The 12,964-nt window shown below is 42.0% G+C and overlaps 1 protein-coding gene across 9 annotated transcripts in view; it reads right to left on the reverse strand.

Moving 5' to 3' along the window:
* si:dkey-6e2.2 (uncharacterized) overlaps positions 1-12,964 on the reverse strand; it is an 84,219-nt gene that overhangs the window by 15,053 nt on the left and 56,202 nt on the right. Inside the window, exon 1 of one of the 9 annotated variants that reach the window (XM_060919194.1) lies at positions 3,685-3,879. The exons of the other annotated variants lie outside the window; for them this stretch is intronic. Within the exon in view, the coding sequence (XP_060775177.1) occupies positions 3,685-3,703 (19 nt within the window). The 5' untranslated portion in view covers positions 3,704-3,879. Of the gene's footprint in view, positions 1-3,684; positions 3,880-12,964 lie in introns of those variants that run through there. 9 annotated transcript variants of the gene reach the window in all.

Raw genomic sequence — 12,964 nt, forward strand, 5'->3', positions numbered from 1 at the left:
TCTTTAGCTGGGACTGTGGTTGTAGTCAAAATAGAGGGAATCATGGATGGATCCAAATATCACATTAATAATGGAAATGGATCTGATATGATTTATCTTGGTTTCAACAGGAGTGTATAGAGTTTTTATATCCCCTATACATACATACACACATACATGCATACATACATACATACAGTTGTTTAAAATCTTTATATTTTTTGGAACAGATTTTTCTACATTTTCAATGTGGTTTATTGTAATTTTATGAAATCTGTGGAAGAATATTTTGACTAATTTCATGAAAAAAATGCACCTGTAAATATTAGTTTATTAAATAGGCATTTATTGGGGTGGGGTGATGCAAGTCACAGGAGTAAGTGAAATGTAGTGCTGTAGTTAGGTTGTAGTTGGCCTATCCCAACCCAGCCCAACTGTCCCCAGCTGCTGGCTAGCAGCTACTTGCAAACCGAGAAGCAGCTACAGCATCAGTCCTCTCTTGCCAGTCATAACCTCTCCTTACCCAAAACTCCTACATGGCCTCTCCACTGGCCACCCTGGTAATTGGGGTTTTGCTGTCCAAAGCTGACATGTAGGGGATATCAGAGCAACAAATGGCCCCAGAGGTGCAGTATGCATAACCCACCAGCATGTGGACACACTCTGGTACTCACCAATGTTTGTCCCAGCTATGGGTCAAACAGCCGGGGAGACAACCTGGTTAAAAATCTGGAGTGGATCCTCACAGGCCGTCAGCTGGCTACGTTTACTGTCAACCCTCCAGCAGCTCCTACATCCCTGCTCATTCCCAGTCATCTCGACTCTGTCCTGCCACTGGATCTGGATGAGCAGGGACAAGAGGGTGAGGCTGATGATGTGTGACTCTTCCTCACCTAAATCAAACTTAGCAGTGTAAGTCATGACTTCAAAAGTCCTGTGGCGATGGGGGAGTGGTGAACCAGCAAATGCGGATTACACTCAAGCTGCAGTCATAAACCTGCACACAGGTGGTTCAGGGCATGTGGTTGTCTTCTACTGGACTGAGGCAGCAGTGGAACCTGGCAGCCCCCGAGCAACCGAGCAGCCCTTTTCAGGATCGCTCTGCTCGCCTCAACAACATGAGGACGGGGCTAGAAATGGTGCCCTAAACAAAGTCTGCCTTAACCCTACCTGACCAGCAGACTGCAGCTGGAGGGAATCCCAATTCATGTGGGGACATGCGGGCACAAGAAAAGACAAGTCAAATGCAAGGTGACAACATTCACCTTAGGCACATGGAACATGCGAACCCTAATAGACAATACCAAGGCTGATGGACCCAAATGGCGCACAGCACTTGTGGCCAGAGAACTTGTCTGTTACAACATTGACATTGCAGCTGTTAGCAAAACGTGCCTACCCAGCGAGGGTCAGCTCTCTGAACAAGGAGGAGGTGACACCTTCTTCTGGAGTGGCCGCAGCGAAGAAGAACACAGAGAGACAGGATTTGCAATCAAGTCCCACTTCATGTCCCAGATTGACAGCTTGCCAAAGGGCATAAACGATCACCTGATGACTCCAACTCCCGCTGGGTCAAAACAAGAGCGCAACATTCATCAGTGCATATGCAACAACAATGACCAACCCAGACAAGGTGAAAAACAAGTTCTATGAAGAAATTTACACCCTCATCTCAGCAGTCCCAAAGTCCAAGAAAGTAATCCTCCTCAGGGATTTCAATGCCAGAGTTGGTGCAGATCATCAAACTTGGAATGGTGTGACTGGGCCTCACAGTGTGGGGAACTGCAACAGTAATGGTCTACTTCTCCTAAAACTGTGCATGACCTCCTCATCACTAACTCCCTCTTCTGTCTGCCTACCTGAAAAAGAACATCCTGGATGCACCCCTGCTCCAAACACTGGCATTTGATTGACTATGCTATCACCAGGAGGAGGGACAGACAGGACGTGAATGTAACCAAAGCTATGTGTGGTGCTGACTGTTGGACAAACCATTGGCTGATTGTGTCCAAAGTGATGCTACAGTTCCTGCCCAAAAGACAGCCTCACAGGAAGAAGACCTTCAAGAAGTTAAATGTCTCCAGACTTAAACAGGCTGAGGTTGTGGCGGGCTTTGCCAGTGACCTGGATAGCAAACTGAAAGACCTTCAGTTTGGGAGCTCCCCTGTTGAGGAAGACTGATCTGTGCGTAGGAAGGTGCTGTGCTTAGGAAGGTGCTGTACTCAACCTTCCTTCAGCACCTAGGACCTACAAAGCAGAAAAATCAAGACTGGTTTGATGAGAACAATGTGCAGATCTCATCACTCCTAGTCAAAAAACACCATCTTCACAAAGTTGCTATGGATGACTCCACAACACCTTCCAAGAGTGCAGCCTTCACCAACATCTGCAGGGAAATCCAGGCCAAGCTCTGTAAGATGCAGGACAACTAGCTTAATGCCAAAGCTGAGGAAATGCAGTACTTCGCAGACAAGAAATACACCAAGCGCATCTATGATGCCCTAAAAGCCCTATATGGACCTCAACCCTCCGCCTCCTCCCCCCTCCTCAGTGCAAATGGGAAAACGCTCATCACAGACCAAGCCAAGTTTTTGGCGCGTTTGGCTGAACACTTTGCAGCTGTGCTAAATCTTCCATCGTCCATCAATGACAAAGCCATCCAATGCCTTCCACAGATTCCAGTCAACCAGGAACTTGATGCACCACCCACCATTAACGAGATTCAAAAGGCCATCATTCAACTTTCTAGGGGAAAGGCACCTGGCATTGACACCATACCTGCAGATGCGTACAAGGCAGGAGGTCCTATCCTCACATAAAAACTGCCAGACATCTTCCAGTCCATGTGGAAGCAAGGTGTCATACCCCAGGACTTTAAGGATGCTTCCATCATACACCTTTACAAAAGGAAAGGAAACCGCCAGTCCTGCAACAATTATCAGGGCATTTCGCTCTTGTCCATAGCCAGCAAAATCCTTGCCAAAGCTCTCCTCAACCACCTCATCCAGCACCTTGAACAGGGTCTCCTCCCTGAAAGCCAATGTGGCTTTCACGCTGGAAGAAGCACAGTGGACATTATCTTTGCAGCTAGGCAGCTACAAGAGAAGTACCAAGAACAGAACAGTGACCTCTACACCACCTTTGTCAAGCTCACAAAGGCCCTTGACACAGCTATCCATGAGGGTCTGTGGAAGATCATGACCAAGTTTGGCTGTCCAGAATGCTTCATCACTATGGTATGCCAGTTGCATGACAGCCCGCATACAGGATGATGGAGCAACATCAGGAGCCTTCCCAGTGACAAATGGTGTGAAGCAGGGTTGTGTGCTAGCGCCAACACTCTTTAGCATCATGTTCTCTGCCATGCTCACTGGTGCCTTCTGTGACTGTGAGGAAGGAATAGCCATCAGGTACAGGATAGACGGGAAGCTGTTTAGCCAGTGCCGATTGCATTCAGTAACAAAGGTGAAAGAAACAGTAATCAAAGACTTCCTTTTCTCCAATGACTGTGCTCTCAATGCCACAAACGAACAGTCAATGCAAGCAATTACTGACAGGCTATCTGGGTCATGTGAAAAATTTGGCCTTACCATCAGCACCAAGAAAACTGAAGTCTTCCATCAACCCCGACCTGGCAAGCCCTACCAGAAACCCAACATCACAATAAATGATACAGTGCTCAATGACACGGACAGATTCACATACCTGGGCAGAACCCTGTCATATCAGGCCAATACTGACAAGGAAGTCAAGTGTAGAATCGCCTAGGCCAGCAGCACCTTTGGGAGGCTTCTACAAAATGTCTGGGAACGAAGGAGTATGAGTCTCAGCACCAAGCTCAAGGTCTACCGGTAGTCATAACAACACTCCTCTACACCTGTGAAACCTGGACTGTATACAGCAGACACGCCCAGCAGTTGAACCATTTCCACACAACCTGTCTCCACAAGCTGATGAACATCAGATAGCAGGATCACACTCCTGACACAGAGGTCCTTTCCTGTGCCAACATGCCCAGCATACACACATTCTTTGAGAAGGCACAGGCAAGATGGGCTGGTCATATCCTGCACATGAACAACCAGCATATCCCCAAAGTGCTACTGTATGGAGAACTTGTGGGGGGCAAGCACCAAGTTGGATGCCCCAAACTCCATTTAAAAGACAACCTTAAGGCCACATTTAAGAGCCTTAACATTCCTGTACAGAGCTGGGAAGATCTTGCCTCTGACCGACCATCATGGCACAGCCTGATCAGCAGAGGTGTCAAGTCAGCTGAACAGCACTGCAGAGCCACGGCTGAAAGGAAACGGGCAGTGCGAAAAGCTAGAGTAGCCACCACCTCCACTCAGCTACCCAAGGTGCAGAATATGCAGCAAACAGTTCAAAGCACAAATCAGACTCATCGGTCACCTCAGAAGACACACAGCCAACCACTGAAGTCATGGTCCCTGTCGACTTCAATGGATGAACGTAATTAAATAGGCATTTATTAGTTTATTTTAACCTGGTTAGAATCCAGTAAGTAGCAAAGCAACCTTGCTTACCACAGGCAGTGAGTTAACTCTGGCCCTAAATCAAGAGGCAAGTAGCTTCCTAGAAGAAAAAAGGTTTTAAGTGCGTTAAAAAAGGAAACATGGCATCAACATTTAAATATTGGTCTTCGAGCACATTAAGCTTCTATTCTTATTCATCGTATTTCACGCACTTAAAATCGGCAATCAACTTCATGTCAACATTGCACGCTTTGTTTTAGGTTTCGGACTGTAGCTCTTCTATCCCCAACACGATAATTAATTAGCCTATGAGTCAAACTGTTTTGGGACAGTCGCTTGAGCTCTCATTCCTTGTGTGCATGTCTTCATATGTTTACTTCAGCAACAATCTTTTGTTATTAATCATGTTCCATATTGAACTTTAACCACTATTCTAGTCTTAACCATGTTCTCTTGCTTGGCAGCATGAACCATGGCAGGATCTTACAGATGTTGAATAAATGAATGCTAAGCTAATTTTCTTTGCAGATGACACTGGTGGCATATGCGGTCTTCTCCCCTTGAGCTGTGATTGAACTGTTTACTCTCTTATCGATAATGCTGATGAATTGTTCTGAACAGAGCTTGCATAGTAGCAGAAAGGAAATTTGTTACTATTTATAACTCCAAATACAGTTGTGTTCAAATAAATAGCAGTGTGTTAAAAAAGTGAAAAACTTTTATATCTTTTATTTCCATATTTCAAATGTAGTGGAATTTACATTACACATTCAATTCCAACTCAAAGCATTAACAAACTTTGTGTGATTATTTTACAGGAAGCAAAGAAAAGGAACATTAATCTGTTCCAAAAAAATATTGCAGTGTTGACATTTTTCTCTTCAAACTCAAACTGAACTAATATTTAGTTGCATAACCATTGTTTTTGGATAACTGTTACATGTCTGTGCTGTATCGATTCAACCAACTGCTGGCACCTATATAACAGGTTTTTCAGCTCAGGATGAATGAACTACATTCCACAGTTCCTGTGAATTTTTTGGGTTTTGCTTCAGAAACTGCATTTTTAATGTGATCCTACAAGTTTTCAATGGGGTTGAGGTCAGGGGATTGAGCTGGCCATGCCATTACTCAATCCTTTTTGTTTGGAACCAAGATGTTGCTTGCTTACTTGTGTGTTTGGGGTCGTTGTCTTGTTGAAACACCCATTTCAGGGGCATTTCCTCTTTGGCATATGACAACATAATTTCCAAATATTTTGATGTATTCAAACTGATCCATGATCCTTGGTATACAATAAATAGGCCCAACACCACAGTATGAAAAACATCCCCATAGCATGATTTTTGCACCACCATGCTTCACTGTCTTCATAGTGTACTGTGGCTTGAATTCAATGCCTGGTGGCATCTGATATACTGTCGATATCCACTAGACCTGAAAAGAACAATTTTACTCTCATCAATCCACAGGATGTTATGCCATTTCTCTTTGGGCCAACTGATGTGTTCCTTGGCAAATGCTAACTTATTCTGCACATGCCGTTTTTTCAACAATGGTGCTTTATGAGGGCTTCTTGCTGACAGCTAAGCTTCGATCAAATGTGTTCCGACTACAACAGTACTTACAGGTAATTTTAGATCATCTTTGATCTCTCTGGAGGTGACGATTGGCTGAACCTTTGCCATTCTGGCTATTCTTCGATCCGTTTTAACAGTAGTTTCTCGTTTTCTTCTGTGTGTTTCAGGTTTTTGTTGCCATTTTAAAGCAGTTGAGATTATTTTAGCTGAGCATCCTATAATTTTCTGCACTTCTTTCTACATTTTCCCCTCTCCAATCAACATTTTAATCAAATTACATTGTTCCTCCAAACAATTTTTGGAACGACCCATTTTACTTAGCAATCCAGAAGGAAATATATTTCATAACAATATGTGAGACAGGGCGGCACGGTGGTGTAGTGGTTAGCACTGTCGCCTCACAGCAAGAAGGTCCTGGGTTCGAGCCCCGGGGCCGGCAAGGGCCTTTCTGTGCGGAGTTTGCATGTTCTCCCCGTGTCCGCGTGGGTTTCCTCCGGGTGCTCCGGTTTCCCCCACAGTCCAAAGACATGCAGGTTAGGTTAACTGGTGACTCTAAATTGACCGTAGGTGTGAATGTGAGTGTGAATGGTTGTCTGTGTCTATGTGTCAGCCCTGTGATGACCTGGCGACTTGTCCAGGGTGTACCCCGCCTTTCGCCCGTAGTCAGCTGGGATAGGCTCCAGCTTGCCTGCGACCCTGTAGAAGGATAAAGCGGCTAGAGATAATGAGATGAGATGAGATATGTGAGACATTTGCTTCCCTTCTTCCTTAATAAAGGATAGTTAATGACACCTGTTTTTCACAGAATGAATGAATTCTCTAATTAAACGCCACACTGCTATTATTTTGAACATGCCACTTTCAATGAATGAGTCAATTACTCAGAACAAGCAGCATGCATAATTGTTGGGTCTGTTGTTTTCTATTACACTACTACATCTACAAGTAAATTATTTGCCATGTAGAAATATCATTACTATTAATAACAGTAGTTCATCAGGTTACTGATGTTGTACTGCTATTTTTTGAACATAACTGCATGTATGGTGTTTTGCATGATTATTGTGCCCTTTGAAATCACTATGGGTTCCTACCATGTGCAGGAAAATCTATTGCTCATTAACCTCTGGTTGCTAACCTCTTACATTTCATGCATGTCTATGGTCTAGAGTGCTAATTTAAAATGTGAAATACAAATTTGCTTTTTGAAATTGTACCAATATTTTAGATAGTAATATTACCCATACCTGTTCTTATCACAAGTTGACTGCTATGGAAAGCAAGATGATACAGATTGTTGTTGCATAATTTTGCAGTGTGTCTTGGGCTTTCTGTGTGTTTTTTTTTTGTTCAGGTTATAGCAGCCCTCCCTGAACTTTTCTGACCACTCCTACTGCAGTCTGTATCTATGAGAGGTGCACCTGCAGACATATCCCAAAACAAAAATGGTCTACATTCAACAAAAGGTTGTAACTTGTGATTTCGGACCTCCTGCTAGGAAAAATCAAAGAAAATGGCCCCTCAACCTAGAATTCCTACTTGTGAACTTAGGATGGTCTCCTCAAACTCCCAAGTTCAGCACTTGATGTGAAATCAACAATGCTGTTCATAACATGAAGAACTACTACTTTGTTTGTTGTTACCTTTAACTAAGTTATGCTGTATATACAAGTATGTGCTTTAGATTAATCAACATACAGACAAATTAACTTGCTAAATCTACAACACTGACTATACAGTTCACTGTTTTGAGGTAGTAAATGTACATCACACTGAGATGGCTAGCTTGTTGCTTACAATATTTGAACATGGGGTAATTCTGCCCCAAATCACAAGATTTAGAAAAATGTTTGCCGCTGACCATCTCAGATTTGCTTCATACTTTCTGGAAATATTGTCAGCGTGCCCAATAAATAGTGCACAAAATTTTAGGCTTGTACCTTCATTAGTTTCTGAGATATAGGGGCTTAAAAAAAGGGGCATGGCCCCAATTTCACTGTTGAAACGCGTGCTACAGAAAACGGACCTAATTTCCATAAGTCATTACTTTTAAAGTATTCATGCAAGATACATGAAATTTTCAAGGATTGTTCTTCAATGCCAGACGCCTTTAAGTACTAAAATAGAAAGTTCACAGTTCAATATTTGCCAAGTTATGGCTTGCTGAAAATCATAAAAAAATGTGCTTTGCAGCAAATTTGACGCCCCATATCTCCACATTAAAGCACACCAGATCTTTCAAATTTTCTTATTTATTACTCATGTTATAGTACTCTTTAGGCAACTAGGTATGTGTTCAAAGGAAATCAAACTTTCTGATTTATTAGGCTTTAAAAAAACAACAACATTTTGCACCTATAATTCAAATGCATGTTACAAATGTATGACAAGGTCTACCATGGCTTGCTGAAAATCATAAAAAAATGTGCTTTGGAGCAAATTTGACGCCCCATATCTCCACATTAAAGCACACCAGATCTTTCAAATTTTCTTATTTATTACTCATGTTATAGTACTCTTTAGGCAACTAGGTATGTGTTCAAAGGAAATCAAACTTTCTGATTTATTAGGCTTTAAAAAAACAACAACATTTTGCGCCTATAATTCAAATGCATGTTACAAATGTATGACAAGGTCTACCATAAAAACAATTATGCCACTGGAAAGAGCTTGTTTTGATTAGCAAATGCACAAAATATGAAGTTGGTATCCTAAACCAAACTATAAATATTAAGGTATCAAGTACGGCATGTTTTACGATAGACGGAAATGCTGTTTTAAGGCATATTACAATACAATTACAAACCTACAGTGTAGGAAAAATAACAACCTTAAAAATACTTTATTTGAAGAGCTTAAACAGTGTATTGATTTGCTTTTCCACATCAGGTGGAAGTTTATACTGCCTGCCAGTTGATGTAAGTGGGGCATCAATGATTTTCATGACATGCACCAGAGGGACCCAACAGTTATCCTCTCTCCTGGGCCAGCTGTAAGTCTGAGAGGGACCATGAGGATGCATAAATGTTACTTGTACATCTTGTTCCTCCTCTGATAATGCACGAATGTTGCCTATCCACCACTGTCTGTCATACAAACATACAACATATTTACCAGGAATTGTATCTACCAGAGAGATTGCTGATTTAACAGGGGTTTTATGCATTACTTGTGGCCGATTCCCACTCATATCCACAATGAAGCTAGGACCACCTGACACCCTGCTGACCTGCAGCTGGTTGGACATGATTGGAATGAATCAGTGGTTGTCTCCTGTTCCAGGAATAGTAGCTGACCTTGAAAATCTTGTCTCCAATGCTTTTCCACTCTCCATAACTTCCCCTGTACCAACCCAGATGAAATGGATGTTCTTGATATGTTTTTCTGCCCACAAAAACAGATCAGATGGGGTTAGTATGTGATCACTCGTGACTGCCTGTAAGCTAGTTCGAGCTGCTGACCGCTTTACAGTGCCTCCAATACAGGGTGATTGACCATGAAAAGTGGTAAAGAAATGCCATTCTGCCAAAAGTCCAAAATCATCTGCATGCTTTATTAGATTTGTGAAATTTTTATAGTTTTTGTATTGGGCTGCTGATCCGTCACTGAAGTAAATGGCCTTTTTCAGCTGGGAATGTAAATGGCATACATATGGTAAAACCTTTTTTAAGAATGCATGCACAGCCACTGTATCATGCTTAAGGCAGTCACTTATTATGCAGATAGAGATGCATTTCGTTACTTTTGTAGCATCTTCATTCTTTGCTCTAATGTACACTGCAAATGGATGAAGAGTGCATTGGATGTTGTCCCAGTGGCTGGGACAACAGCCAATGGGCAGAATCCTGTACACAGAATGAAAAGTTTTCGGCAAAATCCAAAAGCATAATACGTTCATCCGCTGATAGATTTTCCTTCAAATTCTTAAAATATCCACTCTGGTGTTTGGCAGTGAAATGATGTTTTGCTAGTTTGTCTGTTAGTAGATTACATGCCTTGAAATAGCATTTCCGTCTATCGTAAAACATGCCGTACTTGATACCTTAATATTTATAGTTTGGTTTAGGGTACCAAATTCATATTTAGTGCATTTGCTAATCAAAACAAGCTCTTTACAGTGGTTTAATTGTTTTTATGGTAGATCTTGTCATACATTTGTAATATGCATTTGAATTATAGGCGCAAAATGTTTTTTTTTATTTTTAAAGCCTAATAAATCAGAAAGTTTGATTTCTTTTGAACACATACCTAGTTGCCTAAAGAGTACTATAACATGAGTAATAAATAAGACAATTTGAAAGATCTGGTGTGCTTTAATGTGGAGATATGGGGTGTCAAAGTTGCTCCAAAGCAGTGTTGATTTTGGCAGCCATTTTTTATTTAGTTTTAGTCTTAGTCTTTTGGATGAAATGCTTATTAGTTTTAGTCACATTTTAGTCAATTCCATCCTTGATAGTTTTGGTCTAGTTTTAGTCGACAAAAACTAAAAGGGTTTTAGTCCAGTTTTAGTCAGTCATTCATTTTAGTCGAAAAAATAATTACTTTAAAACATTAAATTAGGCCAATCCAGAAATAGGAAATTGTAATCAAGGTTGACAGGTTGTGCATAACATGCTCTCTACATAAACGCTGTCTAGTGTGCATACTTTCTACATAAATGCTGTCTAGTGTGCATGCTCTCTACATAAATGCTGTCTAGTGTGCATGCTCTCTACATAAATGCTGTTTAGTGTGCATGCTCTCTATATAAACGCTGTCTAGTGCGCATGCTCTCTACATAAACGCTGTCTAGTGCGCATGCTCTCTACATAAACGCTGTCTAGTGCGCATGCTCTCTACATAAATGCTGTCTAGTGCGTATGCTCTCTCCATAAATGCTGTCTAGTGCACATGCGCTCTACATAAATGCTGTCTAGTGTGTATGCTCTCTACATAAACGCTGTCTAGTGCAGACATCCCAAGTCTCCCGGAAGTCCCGGGAGTCTCCCGCATATTGATAGTGGCTCCCTGATGCCCGCAAATTGGATAATATCTCCTGGAATCTAGAGCAAGCGAGCAAGAGCGTGCACGCGAAACATTAATGTCTGCATCGCGCATATGACGGAGTGCACGAGGGACAGCGAGAGAGACTGCGTGTGTGCCTGTTCGTGTAGCACATGCTAGACAAAGAACTTCCTGATTGGTTTACAGACATCCAAACTCATTTCAGGGAGGTGTCGTGACACCCCCCTGATGGGAAAAAAGTCATGGGTCATGACACCTCTCTGAAATGAGTTTCTGCAGGTTGGGATGTGTTTCTGCCTCCGTTTAACATGTCGCAATGCACTGATAGAGCACAAACACGTCATGGTGAACACACAACTAGATGACCACGCTGTCCGTTAATGTAAATTTGATGGCTAAACATGCTGCTAATGTTAGAGTAGCCAGGTGTGCTGCTGCTCATTTAGACATATTAAGGCACAGCAACAGGTCTGAAAAGCTACATTTCCTCCTGTATGTTTCACAGTAACTCAAATATGGGTCAATATATGACGAAGCATTCAGTTGCTGTCCCACCAATAATCCCTGCAGGACAAGTTTTACTCATGACATGTTAATTGAATTTAAGTTAGCTTACCCAAGCCAACTTTAGCATGAAGCTAGCGGTCCCATTCATTTTCGCCAGGTCACGGTGTTTTGGAAAACTTCATAGGAAATTCATCACAGACCAATTGTTGAGTGACATTAACCAAAACTAGCAAATGTATACATGATCTGTTAAGGACTTCCTGTAATGTTAACTTACCGTCGCAGAAATAGCAGCATGGTGAGCCTTTAGATGCCTCTTGAGGTTGGTCATATTCTTGGCACATAGTTTATAGCCACAGCGTGTACCTCTGTCTCCCACTACAAGGCATTCCGTTTTATTTTCTGCTGGATTATGTGTAAAGTATGTCCATAAATCATCATGTCTTTTCCACCCACCAAGCCCTTGTGCTGGTGTTGCTGCTGCCATGGTCCATGAACTGTGTGGCTGCCCCGGTGTGCACTGTGCCTGGTGGGCGTGACCAAACAAGGACCGGATGCAGGTGTATTGCTGATATTTTCAGCATTTGGCAGACAGGTTGCACACACCGTTAGAGGAAACGCCATGCATTTTGATAGTCCTATAGCCAACCCACTAACATTTTCGTCTCGTCTCGTCAACGAAAACAACAGATATGTCTCGTCATGTTTTCGTGATCAAAGTGTTATGTTTAGTTCGTCACTGTCTCGTTTTAGTCATGAAAAAAGGTGCATTAACGAAATCATTTCGTCATCGTCATCGTTAACGAAAACAACACTGCTCCAAAGCATATTTTTTTATGATTTTCAGCAAGCAATAACTTGGCAAATATTGAACTGTGAACTTTCTATTTTAGTATTTAAAGGCGTCTGGCATTGAAGAACAATCCTTGAAAATTTCATGTATCTTGCATAAATAGTTTAAAAGTAATGACTTATGGAAGTTAGGTCCGTCTTCTGTAGCACGCGTTTTAACAGTGAAATTGGGGCCACGCCCCTTTTTTAAGCCCCTATATCTCAGAGCCTAATGAAGGTACAAGCCTAAAGTTTTGTACACTATTTATTGGGCACACTGACAATATTTCAAAAAAGTATGAAGCAAATCTGAGATGGTCAGTGGCGAGGCCTCTGGTGATTTTACATGGATTGACCCCATGGCGGCTTCCATGTCTTCTTCTATTTTCAAAAAAAGATGGCACAGTAAAGCGTTTACCACTTTGCAATGTTGCCTTTCCTTCTCACAACACTTAAATGATGTTTAGGGACTGAAGACACCAAGTAATGAAGCATTTCAGGTGTTATTTGGTCCAATTCTCCCTGCAAACAGGTCTTGTTGAAATATGCATGGGTGTCCCTGGAAAA

Source organism: Neoarius graeffei, chromosome 4, assembly GCF_027579695.1.
Source record: "Neoarius graeffei isolate fNeoGra1 chromosome 4, fNeoGra1.pri, whole genome shotgun sequence".
NCBI classification, from domain to species: domain Eukaryota; kingdom Metazoa; phylum Chordata; class Actinopteri; order Siluriformes; family Ariidae; genus Neoarius; species Neoarius graeffei.